At 42.3% G+C, this 16,964-nt stretch overlaps 1 protein-coding gene across 1 annotated transcript in view; it reads left to right on the top strand.

Annotated features, from left to right (window-relative positions):
* The first annotated feature begins 115 nt into the window (after nt 1–115).
* The window catches only part of LOC124010988 (diacylglycerol kinase theta-like), a 35,402-nt gene continuing 18,553 nt past the window's right edge, over nt 116–16,964 (top strand). The window contains exons 1-4 of the mRNA XM_046323867.1: nt 116–1,295; nt 2,895–2,974; nt 3,193–3,292; nt 9,359–9,444. Of these exons, the coding sequence (XP_046179823.1) occupies nt 1,079–1,295; nt 2,895–2,974; nt 3,193–3,292; nt 9,359–9,444 (483 nt within the window). The 5' untranslated portion in view covers nt 116–1,078. The remainder of the gene's footprint in view (nt 1,296–2,894; nt 2,975–3,192; nt 3,293–9,358; nt 9,445–16,964) is intronic.

The raw sequence follows: 16,964 nt of genomic DNA, 5'->3' as shown, positions 1-16,964 counted from the left end.
GGTGTGGAGGGGTTCGGGCAGGGGGGTGGAGCATTGGAAGTTTAGACCAGGTTTAGCTATTGTTCTCTCTATTATGGCGGACCTTCACGAGAGAAGGTCACGTTTGTTTTATTGGGTATCCTTCATTTATTTGGCGTGGGCTACGGCCAAACAGTAGCCTGTGTGAAGTTGGGTTTCTGTCTGGACAATTGTTCCTTTTTAATATAGTCAGGTCATTACAATACTGGTGACCGGTGGTAGGTGAAATGCCGCATGCCAAAAGATTATGGGAAATACAAGTAGGCTAGTGAATAAAAACCAAGAGTTTGTTGCATTGTAAAAAAATATTTTTTTTTATAATCTAGAGAACCCAATGAGTTGTTAGGGCAATAGGGTCGCTTGCGCGTTATGGTCGAGATGGCTGCTGGAGCCCCGCAATGTCTTATCTGTTTGTGCTGTGCTTCATTTTTGCTTTGAAAATTCTGTGATGCTGGTCACTCACTCATGTCTAGGCGCTGTGAGGGCCAACCATGTCAGGGCGGATGAAAACCGCTGCACAACTATGAAAACTGCGGGCGGAAGTAGCTAGCAGCTGATGTGTAAAAGCTGCAAAAGAAAAACGGAGCAGGATAAAAACAACCAATTTAGTTAGCAATTTAAGCCGTTAATTAGTTAGATTGTCACTTGTTGCTTTGATGGATTTTCTTTGAACTTGCTTGCCTTTAATTTTTTTTGCGAGTAAATTTAGCGTTTTGCTAACGTTAAGTTAGCCAGTAAGCTTCTTTTTCATGTTTCCTGGTGACGAGCCACTAGACTGAGTGTTTTGTCAATTAACCATATTTCTGGATCATTCAAGACTTATGTTTTTATTGATTTGCAATGCTGGTAGCTAACTGCCATGTCTATTGTTAGCTAACTTCATGACTGCTATAGCTCCAGCAGCAGCTGGCACCACTGGCTCCGAAGTGTAATGACACGGCGGTTGGGCATAACGTAGCTGGAACTCGCTGATTTTGCCGCTTGGCAGCGGAAACATATTTTCACTCAAACACCCTAGCTACGTTTTCATTATACACGACTCTTGTGGTGCACAGATACGATGGCAAACAGCACTCGAACGAAGAATGAGAATTCCATCATGGAAAGCGCAAGCCCCCTGTCCGGGAGGAAAAAGGCAGAACAATCCCCTGGGTCTCGCTCAAGGTACCCTGTCAGTGCACCCGGACATTGTTTTAGGAAAGTGACTCTCACCAAGCCAACGTTCTGCCACAACTGCAGTGATTTCATATGGGGTCTTATCGGTTTCATTTGTGAAGGTAGGTTGGTTTACATGAGACGTGACATTTGTTTTTGTTTCTTCACTTGACCAGACCAGTTGAGTTGAAACGGCTCAACTGAAATGTAAAATGTGCTTGACGTTGGGGAATTTTCCTTGAATTGTTGAATTCTCAAACTGAAGCATTTTGGTTGACGTAATGCGTATAGGTTCTAAACTTGTCTAAATATTGTCGCCGTGTACAGTATGGCATGTTCCTAGAGCAGTACTTACCCAGATGGCAGTTTGTGTGCGTGTCGTAGGCGAGAGGAAGAGCTGTATGTGTGTAGTAACATTGTGTATGTGTGTGTGAAAGAGGCCTTGTCGTTGTGTCCAATACATTTGTGTGTGTAAAAATGTTAAACTGCAGCCTGTAGCCAATGCCATTATCATGCACAGACTGACATTAGGATGCTATCGATTAATGTCAATTCAGTAAAGTCCTTCTCCTTTACTCCATCTGAAAATGTACCTCCCATGAACATGTGTAAAAACATATAGGAAATAAAGCAATGCCTAGCCTTACACTGAAGCACGGGGACAGCACAGCAGCACTGCATAACAGCATAAGACTGATGGACGGCACCCAGTGTTACCAGGCAGAGCGAACGAGGGGAAATGCAAAGTCTCTGGTGCGCAATTAGCTGCAGTCAAATCGTGATACACTTTAACTGGTCGGCATGGCAACAGGGGACTGGATGCTCGAGAGCAACAACAAAAAACTAAACACCCTAGACATGGCATAATAAATTTTTATAATGCTACAGTGGTGCTAGATTATAGACTTATGTGCCTTCTTATATGCTGTGACAGCCTATTTGCTAATGTGTCAAATGTGAAGCATAGACTGTATGTCGCCTCCGTGAAGGTGGATGCGATCATGCACTCTTGTTGTTAGACAGCTTGTCTTATTAGAACACTTGTTACTGTGCCATCTAGCAGAAGCCCATAATATCTCAGTAGGTCTATAGGGCTGCTTATGGCCTGACTCAAGCAGTGTGTGCCCAGTGGGTTGTGACGAACCACTGCTCCTTTCAACATATAGACCCTGAGCCGTAACCTTGTCAGGAACCAGTTTCGGTAGCACTTTCTAGAGTAGGTCTAGTCTAATGCATCATGAATGCCACAACTGTGTGCATCTGGGTGACACCGAGAATCAGATTTTCACTTAAAAACAACAACAATGATTGCAAAGTTAAACAAAGAATACAACTCTATACACAAGGACCACTTTTAACAATTTTCATAGAACACTATACAAAATAACAATTACTTATTTTTTTTAAATTGAGCAATTATTGGTTTTTGTTTGGCATACAATTTAAAGTAAAACATCTGAGTCTCAGTGTCACTTGGTTACCGTAGAATTGCCAATCTATGAAGATTATTACGAATGCTTAGCAAATATTATAATGCATTATTGGGTGAATGCATTACTAAAGCATTTACAAGACATTAGCCAATACAAAGGTAGTTTATAGACAGTGTAACACCAAAATCTCATTACAAGAAATGAATGGGACTTTAGATAGCCTTGTTACTGATGCTCCAAGGATGAATTGACTAGTTGACTGACTCTGGTGTCTCCTCCCACCCCTAGTATGTAACTTTATGTGCCATGAGAAGTGCCTGAAGACTGTGAGGACTGCGTGTTCATGTATGGCCCCGACGCTGGTGCGGGTGAGTGACAGCACAAAGTTAAACTGCTCTATCGCTGCTTGTGATTGTGGTTAGTGCATGCTAGCCCGACAATCCTTCGGCATGGTTTCAAGAGCTTTCACAACAGACCGTGTATATGCCACCAATGGCACAATGTACTTGCAACGAATGGCCAAAGTGTTGCATGTTTACTTCGTAGAAGTGTGCATATTCCTTTTTTGTCCATTTGTGAACTCCAGATCCCTGTGGCCCATTGCTTTGGTCCAGCAGGGCAGAAAAAGAGATTCTGCTGTGTGTGTCGAAAACATCTGGAGGGAAACACAGCCATTCGCTGTGAAGGTTCGTTTTCAAGCGCTTTCACAACAGACAGTGTATATGCAACCAATGGCACAATGTACTTGCAACGTATGGCCAAAGTGTTGCATGTTTACTTAGTAGAAGTGTGCAGGTCATGATGTTGCATATGGAAGCTAAACCTCAAGGTACGTGTACATAGGCCACATTGGACAGTAAACACACGTGTACACACCCAAAGTAGATTTTCTATATACTCCCCTCCATATGTATTTAGAGAGTGATGCTAAAATATTACATATGGCTCTATACTCCAGCATTTTGGATTTGAAATCAAATGTTTCATATGAGGCGACAGTACAGAATGTCCCCTTCATACATATCTGATTTACAGTTTAGAAATTAAAGCACTTAATATATTTAGTCCACTATTTGAAGATGTCATATATATTTGGACACATTTCACTTATAGTGGATTTAAAGTAGTCAAAGGTTTAGTATTTGGTCACATGCATCTTGCACACAATGTCTGTATCAAGCTTGTAACGCTATAAACTGGTTGAATGCATTTACAGCTTGTTTGGTTGTGTTTCACATTGTTTGGTCCAATAGGAAGTGAATGGAGAATAATGTATTGTGTCATTTTGATTGCTAGTAAGAATATACAGTGCCTTGCGAAAGTATTCGGCCCCCTTGAACTTTGCGACCTTTTCCCACATTTCAGGCTTCAAACATAAAGATATAAAACTGTATTTTTTGTGAAGAATCAACAACAAGTGGGACACAATCATGAAGTGGAACGACATTTATTGGATATTTCAAACTTTTTTAACAAATCAAAAACTGAAAAATTGGGCGTGCAAAATTATTCAGCCCACTTAAGTTAATACTTTGTAGCGCCACCTTTTGCTGCGATTACAGCTGTAAGTCGCTTGGGGTATGGCTCTATCAGTTTTGCACATCGAGAGACTGACATTTTTTCCCATTCCTCCTTGCAAAACAGCTCGAGCTCAGTGAGGTTGGATGGAGAGCATTTGTGAACAGCAGTTTTCAGTTCTTTCCACAGATTCTCGATTGGATTCAGGTCTGGACTTTGACTTGGCCATTCTAACACCTGGATATGTTTATTTTTGAACCATTCCATTGTAGATTTTGCTTTATGTTTTGGATCATTGTCTTGTTGGAAGACAAATCTCCGTCCCAGTCTCAGGTCTTTTGCAGACTCCATCAGGTTTTCTTCCAGAATGGTCCTGTATTTTCCATCCATCTTCCCATCAATTTTAACCATCTTCCCTGTCCCTGCTGAAGAAAAGCAGGCCCAAACCATGATGCTGCCACCACCATGTTTGACAGTGGGGATGGTGTGTTCAGGGTGATGAGCTGTGTTGCTTTTACGCCAAACATAACGTTTAGCATTGTTGCCAAAAAGTTCAATTTTGGTTTCATCTGACCAGAGTACCTTCTTCCACATGTTTGGTGTGTCTCCCAGGTGGCTTGTGGCAAACTTTAAACAACACTTTTTATGGATATCTTTAAGAAATGGCTTTCTTCTTGCCACTCTTCCATAAAGGCCAGATTTGTGCAATATACGACTGATTGTTGTCCTATGGACAGAGTCTCCCACCTCAGCTGTAGATCTCTGCAGTTCATCCAGAGTGATCATGGGCCTCTTGGCTGCATCTCTAATCAGTCTTCTCCTTGTATGAGCTGAAAGTTTAGAGGGACGGCCAGGTCTTGGTAGATTTGCAGTGGTCTGATACCCCTTCCATTTCAATATTATCGCTTGCACAGTGCTCCTTGGGATGTTTAAAGCTTGGGAAATATTTTTGTATCCAAAATCCGGCTTTAAACTTCTTCACAACAGTATCTCGGACCTGCCTGGTGTGTTCCTTGTTCTTCATGATGCTCTCTGCGCTTTTTAACGGACCTCTGAGACTATCACAGTGCAGGTGCATTTATACGGAGACTTGATTACACACAGGTGGATTGTATTTATCATCATTAGTCATTTAGGTCAACATTGGATCATTCAGAGATCCTCACTGAACTTCTGGAGAGAGTTTGCTGCACTGAAAGTAAAGGGGCTGAATAATTTTGCACGCCCAATTTTTCCGTTTTTGATTTGTTAAAAAAGATTGAAATATCCAATAAATGTCGTTCCACTTCATGATTGTGTCCCACTTGTTGTTGATTCTTCACAAAAAAATACAGTTTTATATCTTTATGTTTGAAGCCTGAAATGTGGCAAAAGGTTGCAAAGTTCAAGGGGGCCGAATACTTTCGCAAGGCACTGTATGTTTGTGAACACATCTACATGAATGTGGATGCTACCCAGTGGTGATTTTAGCATGTAAATCTTGGGGCAAATTCAACTTTCTTCTTTTTTTTTTAAATGTTTTTTTTTTAATGCATGCCAACAAAGCCACTACACAACATTGTATTATTTGAATAGGCCTATATGGTTTAAAAAGGAAGTGAAATACAATCATGAGGATCCACATTTATAGACAATATACTGACGCAATGACAGCACATTGCGCAAACAAAACAACCCTCGCAAAATCAACTGGAATTACATGGGTATATTACTGAACTTTTTGTTGAAAAAAACAATATTTGAATGGGAAGAGACTGTCACTGGCAAACATAGTTACAGACCCAACAACATTACATAGTATCCCCTCCTCATGGTTACAGACCCAACAACATTACATAGTATCCCCTCCTCCTTAAGAAAAGCACATGAGATAATTATAATACACAAAGTAAGCAAAACAATGAACTAATTCCAACATGGCCTAAAATAATGAATAAGATACTAATGAGATAGACCTATATTAGCAATAAAACAATTGAGATGTACAATCTATGGCATAAGGGCACGATGACCGGATAAGAGGCAAGCCGTCATTTCAATTAAGACATTAATGAGCGAGTAGTCGATATAACTATTTGTTCAGCACATTTCGCGACAGAATTCAGAACATGGGCCGGTCTTACAGCATTCTCCCTGTGCACCCTAAGAACGTAGGATAAATAATGGGGGCATATAAGCAGACAAAGAAAGCTCTTACCATATTTGATGGTGACATTTCTCTAAAACAGGCTATAGGCTACAGGTGCATCACCAAATCAGAACAGTAGGCTAAATGATGAAGGGAAAAGGGACCAAATGATTAGGCTGAGTAACATGCGCTACTAACAGCTTACTACACAACATACACTTATACGCAACCCAAACCGGCTGACATTTAGTCTTTCAATCACCCACGTGGGTATAACCAATGAGGAAATGGCACGTGGGTACCTGCTTCTATAAACCAATGAGGAGATGGGAGAGTCAGGACTTTCAGCGCGATCTGCGTCAGAAATAGGAGTTCTATTTTAGCCCTTGGAATCGCTGACGCTCGTTGGCGCGTGTGAGCAGTGTGGGTGCAATAATTGAATAACATGGATTTCTACATTTATTTTGCGAAGCTCACGCATGCGACGTGTTCGGTCTGGTCAGCATGTAACATCATTGGTCATGAGTATTCCATTCTTATCTACAGTATACATATCTCCCTGGCATTTTACATCATTTATGCAGCAGCATACAATATATTTTTGGACTCACCGTTGTTGTGCTGTGCTCACTTGAACGTCCTTCTTGTGGGCAAACTTTGTTATCAAACTTTGTCACAGTCTGGCATTTTCTGGATTTATGGTGCTTTCAAGACAACTGAGAACTCTGGAAAAAAACAAGGTTGAATCATGATAATAATAAATATATAATATATGCCATTTAGCAGACGCTTTTATCCAAAGTGACTTACAGTCATGTGTGCATACATTCTACGTATGGGTGGTCCCGGGGATCGAACCCACTACCCTGGCGTTACAAGCGCCATGCTCTACCAACTGAGCTACAGAAGGACCAGGTGATATCAGTGATTTTTCAGGTCGGAGCTCTACAAAGAGGCCCGAGTTCCCTACATGGTATTCAGAGTTGGATGACCGTTCAAAATGTGTTTTCCCAGTCAGAGCTTGTTTTTTTTCAGAGTGAAGCAATGGAGTATGAGATTTCCAAGTTTCCAGTTGTTTTGAACGCGGCATAAGTCATGCTGGACTGACAGCATGACCAATGTGAATGTTTATCATTTTAAGCTTGGAAAAGAGACCCTTTCAGAGAGATGTTTTAAATCCTCAAACCCAGACTTGGACCACACATCCTCTCCACCAAATAGCTGGCAGGGGAAGCAAAATAGTGATTGTTTTGCAACGCTTGCAGTTAGCCTTTGATTCCTTCCAAACCACTCATTGTTGAATTTCCGATTTCCGACTTGTTGTGTAATGTTTATGGCCAATGAGCATCGATACAATTTATCTATAATTTCTCTTCATATGACAAGTATTGAAAATGATTTGCCTGTAAATTGTCAATGTGATTCATGATGATGACTGGTTGTCTAGCTAGCTAGGTAAGATTGTGAAAGTATGATGTTGACATGATCAGTACAATCAAAGCTATGGTAGATATAATGTGATTTGACGTCATTTAATCTCTGGCCAATGGCCTTAAGCCTTCTTGGACAGGGACTTCTAATGTAAATCTATGGCAGCACCCAAGGGGGCTTGAACTGCCTAGCTCTACCTGTAGATTATCCGGTGAAGTAGTGTCCTCATGAGTGACAGAACACTGAGCTAATCACGCCGCAACTAGAGAAGATTACCAACCCCTACGCTCTGTATTTTCTCTGGCTTCCCCACCACCACAGAAAGCATTGAGCTGGGCTGAAACACCTACATTTTGGAGCTGCCTTACTCAAGAAAGAGACCGTGTTTGTATGCGGCTTTATTAAGTCTATTATTATTTATTTTTACATTATTTGCAAGCTGATATGTGACATCAATGAATGCCAAAATAAAATGCAAAACAGGCAACAAAAAAATACTAACCTGAACTGTTTGGGCTCAACCCATTCTCATGATATCAAATTGGTAGTTACAGTCTTGTCCCATTGCTGCAACTCCACAACAGGCGAAGGTCGAGAGCCATGCGTCCTCCAAAACACGACCCTGCCAAATCACACTGCTTCTTGGCACACTGTTTGCTTAACCCAGAAGCCAGCCGCACCAATGTGTTGGAGGAAACACCGTTCATCTGGCGATCGAAGTCAGCTTGCAGGCGCCCGGCCCGCCACAATGAGTTGCTAGAGCGTGATGAGACGAGGAAATCCCGGCCGGCCAAACCCTCCCCTAACCCGAGCGATGCTGGGACAATTGTGCGCCGCAGCATGGGTCTCCCAGTCACGGCCGTCTGTAAAGACAGCCTGGCATCAAACCCGTGGCTGTGACACCTCAAGCACTACGAATCAGTGCCTTTAGACCACTGCGCCACTCGGAAGGCCTGAGTGAGAATGTTAGAGAGACGAAGATCATATACCTCCCAAAAATGTTTTATCTCCCCCATCATTGGTAATGGTGAGAGGTTAGCATGCTTTGTTGTAGGCTCTGTAACTTTCTCGCTCCTCATTATTCATGATTTTTCTTAATCATGGTAAATATCAGGATTGATTTAAAAGTGTTCAGAAACATCTTATCTACCCACTTAGAAAGAAAATGACTCCAGCCATCACCATTCCGTTCCTATGGGGCAAAACATAACCCAAAATACATCCAAAACAATCTGCAAATGCATCCAATGAGTTTGTAAAGTCACAAGCTTGATGTAGTAATTGCATGCTAGGAATATGGGACTAAATACTCAACTTTTGATGACTTTAATACATTAAGTTCATTTGTCTATAAAGATATATAAAGTGCTTTAATTTCTAAACAGTAAATCAGATATGTATGAAAAGACCCTAAAAAAAAGGTAACATTCTCTACTGTCACCTCATATGAAACATGTTATTTCAAATCGAAACTGCAGTAGTAGGGGAGTGTACTTTTACATTTGAGTCATTTAGCAGACACTCTTATCCAGGGAAACTTACAGTAGTTAGTGCATACATTTTCGAATAATGAGATTCACACTGTATTTAAACTTCCTTGGGGGAAATCTAACTGGTCCATCAGTCATAGTAGTGACTTTGACAGAAGTAATGTAACCTCTGTTTTCGGTTTCAGTTTGTGAGCTGCATGCCCACTCGGAATGTGCTGCATTCAGCTGTGGTGACTGTCGTCTCTGCCATCAGGATGGGAGTCAGGACTTTGTAAGTATTCCACGCCTTCTGTCTTAAAGGTGCATTGTGTTCACACCTTTTTCATTTAAAGTTAATCCAGCAAACCAAAATTGGTTATTTTCTTCTTTTGAAAGTTCCCAGAACATTTATTAAGTTGGGGCAAATGTTCTCATAACACAAAAACGGTCCAATTGTGCTGATGATTATACAATGTTTGTATAAAACATTCGACTGACGTTGCAAGAACATTCCCAGAACACATGTTGTCTATTCTTTAAATGTTCCCAGAATGTTTCATTAGGTTGTAGGAGCAGTCTGGTGGGAACATTGTGGGGCCATCACAAAATATATGTTCCAAAAACACAAACAGCTAACTAGTTGTGCTGATGATTGCAATGTTACTAATAGGTGAAAACATTTTTTTGCCTGATGTTGCAAGAATGTTCCCAGAAATACATTTGTATGTTTACAATTGTCTTTAGGTTGTGGGAACATTGTGGGGATATGACAAGAGAGAGGTTCCCAAAACACTAAAACACAAACATTCATATGTTTGTGTCAAGGTGCACAAAACATCCTTTGATGTTGCAAGAAGGTTAACAGATCAGCCGTTTTCAGTTCTTTAAAGGTCCCCAAGAACACAGTGGCCTCCTTCATTCTTAAATGGAAGAAGTTTGGAACCACCAAGACTCTTCTTAGAGCTGGCCGCCCAGCCAAACTGAGCAATCGAGGGAGAAGGGCCTTGGTCAGGGAGGTGACCAAGAACCCTATGGTCATTCTGACAGAGCTCCAGATTTCCTCTGTGGAGATGGGAGAACCTTTCAGAAGGACCACCATCTCTGCAGCACTCCACCAATCAAGCTTTTATGGTAGAGTGGCCAGACGGAAGACACTCCTCTGTAAAAGGCACAAGACAGCCCACTTGGAGATTGCCTAAAGGACTCTCAGACCAAGAGAAACAATATTCTCTGGTCTGATGATTGAACTCTTTGGCCTGAAAGCATCACGTCTGGAGGAGTCCTGGTACCATCCCTACGGTGAAGCATGGTGGTGGCAGCATCATTCTGTGTGAATGTTTTTCAGCGGCAAGGACTGGGAGACCAGGATCAAGGGAAAGATAAACGGAGCAAAGTACAGAGCGATTCTTGATGACAACCTGCTCCAGAGCGCTCAGGACAATAGACTGGGGTGAAGGTTCGTCTTCCAACAGGACAAGGACCCTAAGCACACAGCCAAGACAACGCAGGAGTGGTTTCGGGACAAGTCTCTGAATGTCCTTGAGTGGCCCAGCCAGAGCCCGGACTTGAACCTGATCAAGCATCTCTGGAGAGACCTAAAGATAGCTGTACAGCGACGCTCCCCATCCAACCTGACAGAGGTTGAGAGGATCTGTAGAGAAGAATAGGAGAAACTCCCCAAATACAGGGGTGCCAAGCTTGTAGCGTCATACCCAAGAAGACTCAAGGCTGTAATCGCTGCCAAAGGTGCTTCAACAAAGTACAGAGTAAAGGGTCTGAATACTTATGTAAATTTGCCAAAAATCTGTTTTTGCTTTTACATTATGGGTTTTGTGTGTAGATTGAGGGGGAAAAAAACAATTTAATCCACTTTAGAATAATGCTGTAATGTAACAAAAGTCAAGGGGTCAGAATACTTTCCAAATGTTAAAAAAGCATACATTGAATATCCCTTTGAGCGTGCTGAAGTTATTCATTACACTTTGGATGGTGTATCAATACACCCAGTCACTGCAAAGATACAGGCGTCCTTCCTAACTCCGTTGCCGGAGAGGAAGGAAACCACTCAGGGATTTCACCATGAGGCTACACATTAACAGTTTAATGTTCAATGACTGTTATATATTCCAAAACGTGCATCATGTTTGCAACAAGGTACTAAAGTAATACTGCAAAATCCAATAGGAACACCAGGTTCAGTCTGCTTTCCTCTTGACTCTGGGAGATTAATTCACCTTTCAGCAGGACAATAACCTAAATCACAAGGCCAAATCTACACTGGAGTTGATTACCAAAAAGACAGTAAATGTTCCTGAGTGGCCGAGTTATAGTTTTGACTTAAATCTAATTGAAAATCTATGGCAAGACCTGAAAATGGCTGTCTAGCAATGATCACAACCAATTTGACAGAGTTTGACAAACGTTGCACAATCCAGGAGTGGAAAGCTCTTAGAGACTTACCCAGAAACACTTACAGCTGTAATCACTCTTAGAGACTTACCCAGAAAGACTTACAGCTGTAATCACTCTTAGAGACTTACCCATAAAGACTTACAGCTGTAATCACTCTTAGAGACTTTCCCAGAAAGACTTACAACTGTAATCACTCTTAGAGACTTACCCAGAAAGACTTACAGCTGTAATCACTCTTAGAGACTTACCCAGAAAGACTTACAACTGTAATCACTCTTAGAGACTTACCCAGAAAGACTTACAGCTGTAATCACTCTTCTACAAAGTATAGACCCAGGTGTGAAAACTTATGTTAATTAGATATTTCTGTATTTCATTTTCAATAGATTTGCCAAAATGTCTAAAAACACATTTTCACTTTGTCATTATGGGGGATTGTGTGTAGATGGGTGAGGGGGAAAAAATATATTTAATCCATTTTGAATTCCGGCTGTGACACAACAAAATGTGGAGTAAGTCAAAGGGTATGAATACTTTCTGAATGCACTATGTTTGGACAATACCTTAATAAAATATAATGATGTAAGAATATTAAAATGCCATTTGTTTAAAAATTTGGCAATCATCATGTAATTATGCCACATTACACATCAATATAGGCAGAACATTGCAGCATTGTTTTCAGAACTACTTCCGTTATTGTTGAAGTAGGTTTTTAGAACAATTTTGTGTCGTCATGTCTTAACCTAAAGTAATAACTTTATAAGAGTCTCGCAGGACTGTTTCTTTTTTGTTCTAGGTGTTAGTAGTAATGTCTCCATCCATATTCGCTGACTATACCAGGACACCTTTTTTTCTTCTTTTTTTACAAATTCTATTTGCTCCAACATTTTTAAGTATGTTCAGGGAATGTTATTTGAACCATCATGTCATAACATCCCACTACCTTTTTGAGACCATTTCAGGAATATTCCTTGCTTGTTGTTTATAGGTGTTTTAAATAACATCCATCAACATTAGCAGAACATTCCTGTACTGTTTCCTTAGAACCACTTCTGTTGCGCCCACATTTTGTTTGCGGCAGTATGTTCTAAGAACATTACCGGAACATTGTGTTAATACATTCCCTGGCAACCTAATGAGAACCTTACCGGAATGTTCTGTGGTAGTTTTTACAGATGTTGTGAACACCATTTTAGTGAATGTTAGGAGAACATTCCAATATTTAATTTATAACATTTTATTAAGAAAAAGGTTGTGGTGATCAAAAAACCTTCTTTGAATGTTTGTGGGACGTTATCATCCTAATGTTAGCTCAAACTCTAACTAGAACTTAATGGGAATGTGAGCTAATGTTCTGGGAATGTTTCCAGTTTGCTGGGTGGTTTGTTGTTATCAATACGCATCATTAATTGTTAGGCCTATACAGGATCTTAATTTGACCACCCTGTTGCAGGAAATGACAACTTGTGTATTCGAGGCTTTTAAAGTTTGTAATTTCCACTTAAAAATTTACGACTTGATTTGTTCTAACGAAAAACGTATTAACCCATACAAAAATGTCCCTTAATTATCATCCACATTTCAATTCAAATTTCCTGGTGCTGCAGGATTATTTTCCTGCTGTGAGAAACTGGTCAAATTAAGACCCTATACCTTGGTAGGTGTATTGGATGACATCTCCATTAATGTTAGCAGTACATTCCAGTAATGTTTTCTCAGAACCAATTTAATTGAATCTAGGCCTCATTGCTGAAGAATGTTTAGAAAACGTTATTGGAACAATCGTGTCATAACGTCACACTAATTTCATGAGAGCATTCCTTGCTTGTTTTTAATAACATCTCCATCAACATTAGCAGAACATTCCTGTAATGTTTTCTTAGAACCTTTTCTATTGCTTTCAACGGAACATTGTGTTAATACAATCCCTGGCAACCTAATGACAGCCTTCGGTGAATGTTACATGATAATTAATACACATTTTAATGAATGTTAGAAGAACATTCCAAGGATATTTCATTTCAAGCATTTTCTTCGCAAAAATATTTGGGAATGTTATCATTCTAATGTTCGAAAAAACTTAATGGGAAACTTAGGGAAAGTTCTGGGAATGTTCACAGTTTACTGGAAAGGTACAGAAACAGAAGACTAGAGCTGTTATGCAGGTGAAGGAGGACCCAAACGCGACTTAACAGAAACAGAGTTTATTAATGCTCAAAACCGAATAACTGAAATCCTCTAGATAGTAGAGGGAAAACAACTGAGAAGCTTTGCCACAGACTGCAGGTCGCTTCGGGTAGGCGCAGGCCGTAGTCAACTGAGACACCTGCTCACACGCAGCGTCTGAAGAAGGCACAAAACACGACAGGACAGGGTGATACACAATCACGGCAAAAAACACGACAGGACAGGGCGAAACGCAATTACAGCATGGAATACAAAACAAGGAACCGACGGCACAGGAACGGATCACAAAGGAATAAATAGGGAGTCTAATCAGGGGAAAGGATCGGGAACAGGTGTGGGAAGACTAAATGATGATTAGGGGAATGGGGCCATCACAAAAAACAGCTGGGAGCAGGAACGGAACGACAGAGAGAAGAGAGAGCGAGAGAGTGAGAGAGGGAGGGGGAGAGAGAGGGATAGGAGGGAAAGAACCAAATAAGACCAGCAGAGGGAAACGAATAGCATGGGGAGCACAGGGACAAGACATGATAATAAATGACAAACATGACAGTTCCCCCACTCACCGAGCGCCTCCTGGCGCTCTCGAGGAGGAACACTGGCAGCAACGGAGGAAATCATAGATCAAACGGTCCAGCACGTCCGAGAAAGAACCCAACTCCTCTCCTCAGGACCGTTGCAAAAACGATAAAAGGGAAACTAGGGTACTACTCTAAAAAAAAATGAGAACTAGGGACAGACTGAGACACAGCAAGGGCAGGGACAAGAACAGGAGAGATGCGATGGCAGGGAACAGACTGAGACCCAGCAAGACCAGGAGCAGAAGCAGAAAAAAATTACCAGACTTCTTCTGCGCGCAGTCTGAACACGCAGCCGCTTTTTTATGAACGGCGCGTGTCACGCTCCTGAGTCGGCCACCAAAAGCGCTGGCGAATAGACGCAAGAGTGCCTCGAACACCGGGATGACCAGCTAACTTGGCAGAGTGAGCCCACTGAAGAACAGCCAGACGAGTGGAAACAGGAACGAAAAGGAGGTTACTAGGACAAGCGCGCGGCGACGCAGTGTGCGTGAGTGAGCTTAACCTGTCTTTCAATTCCCCAGACTGTCAACCCGACAACACGCCCATAAGGAAGAATCCCCTCGGGATCAGTAGAAGCCACAGAAGAACTAAACAGACGGGATAAGGCATCAGGCTTGGTGTTCTTGCTACCCGGACGGTAAGAAATCACAAACTCGAAACGAGGAAAAACAACGCCCAACGAGCTTGACGGGCATTAAGTCGTTTGGCAGAACGGATGTACTCAAGGTTCTTATGGTCTGTCCAAACGACAAAAGGAACGGTCGCCCCCTCCAACCACTGTCGCCATTCGCCTAGGGCTAAGCGGATGGCGAGCAGTTCACGGTTACCCACATCATAGTTGCGCTCAGATGGCGACAGGCGATGAGAAAAATAAGCGCACGGATGAACCTTATCGTCAGACTGGAAGCGCTGGGATAGGATGGCTCCCACGCCTACAGCGTCAACCTCGACAATGAATTGTCTAGTGACGTCAGGAGTAACGAGGATAGGAGCGGACGTAAAACGTTCTTTTAGAAGATCAAAAGCTCCCTGGGCGGAACCGGACCACTTAAAACACGTCTTAACAGAAGTAAGAGCTGTGAGAGGGGCAGCAACTTGACCAAATTACGAATGAAACGCCGATAGAAATTAGCGAAACCTAAAAAGCGCTGCAAGTTCGACACGTGACCTTGGAACGGGCCAATCACTGACAGCTTGACCTTAGCGGAATCCATCTGAATGCCTTCAGCGGAAATAACGGAACCGAGAAAAGTAACGGAGGAGACATGAAAAGAGCACTTCTCAGCCTTTACGTAGAGACAATTCTCTAAAAGGCGCTGTAGAACACGTCGAACGTGCTGAACATGAATCTCGAGTGACGGAGAAAAAATCAGGATATCGTCAAGATAGACAAAAACAAAAATGTTCAGCATGTCTCTCAGAACATCATTAACTAATGCCTGAAAAACAGCTGGCGCATTGGCGAGACCGAACGGCAGAACCCGGTACTCAAAATGCCCTAACGGAGTGTTAAACGCCGTTTTCCACTCGTCCCCCTCTCTGATGCGCACGAGATGGTTGCGAAGGTCCAACTTAGTAAAGCACCTGGCTCCCTGCAGAATCTCGAAGGCTGATGACATAAGGGGAGAGCGGATAACGATTCTTAACCGTTATGTCATTCAGCCCTCAATAATCCACGCAGGGCGCAGAGTACCGTCCTTCTTTTTAACAAAAAAGAACCCCGCCCCGGCCGGAGAAGAAGAGGGCACAACGGTACCGGCGTCAAGAGACACAGACAAATAATCCTCGAGAGCCTTACGTTCGGGAGCCGACAGAGAGTATAGTCTACCTCGAGGAGGAGTGGTCCCCGGAAGGAGATCAATACTACAATCATGCGACCGGTGAGGAGGAAGGGAGTTGGCTCGGGACCGACTGAAGACCGTGCGCAGATCATGATATTCCTCCGGCACTCCTGTCAAATCACCAGGTTCCTCCTGAGAAGTAGGAACAGAAGAAACGGGAGGGATGGCAGACATTAAACACTTCACATGACAAGAAACGTTCCAGGATAGGATAGAATTACTAGACCAATTAATAGAAGGATTATGACATACTAGCCAGGGATGACCCAAAACAACAGGTGTAAACGGTGAATGGAAAATCAAAAAAGAAATAGTCTCACTGTGGTTACCAGATACTGTGAGAGTTAACGGTAGTGTCTCAAATTTGATACAGGGAAGATGACTACCATCTAAGGCAAACATGGGCGTAGGCCTGTCTAACGGTCTGAAAGGAATGTTATGTTTCCGAACCCATGCTTCGTCCATGAAACAACCCTCAGCCCCAGAGTCAATCAAAGCACTGCATGTAGCACCCGAACCGGTCCAGCGTAGATGGACCGACATAGTAGTACAAGATCTAGATGAAGGGACCTGAGTAGTAGCGCTCACCAGTAGCCCTCCGCTTACTGATGGACTCTGGCCTCTTACTGGACATGAATTAACAAAATGTCCAGCAACTCCGCAGTAGAGGCACAGGCGGTTGGTGATCCTCCGTTCCCTCTCCTTATTCGAGATGCGAATCCCTCCCAGCTGCATGGGCTCAGTCTCAAAGCCAGAGGAGGGAGATGGTTGCGATGCGGAGCAGGAAACAC

This window comes from Oncorhynchus gorbuscha, linkage group LG23 (genome assembly GCF_021184085.1).
Source record: "Oncorhynchus gorbuscha isolate QuinsamMale2020 ecotype Even-year linkage group LG23, OgorEven_v1.0, whole genome shotgun sequence".
Taxonomy (NCBI): Eukaryota; Metazoa; Chordata; class Actinopteri; order Salmoniformes; family Salmonidae; genus Oncorhynchus; species Oncorhynchus gorbuscha.
Note: the sequence above shows the minus strand (reverse complement) of the source record. Positions and strands in the feature narration are given on the sequence as shown.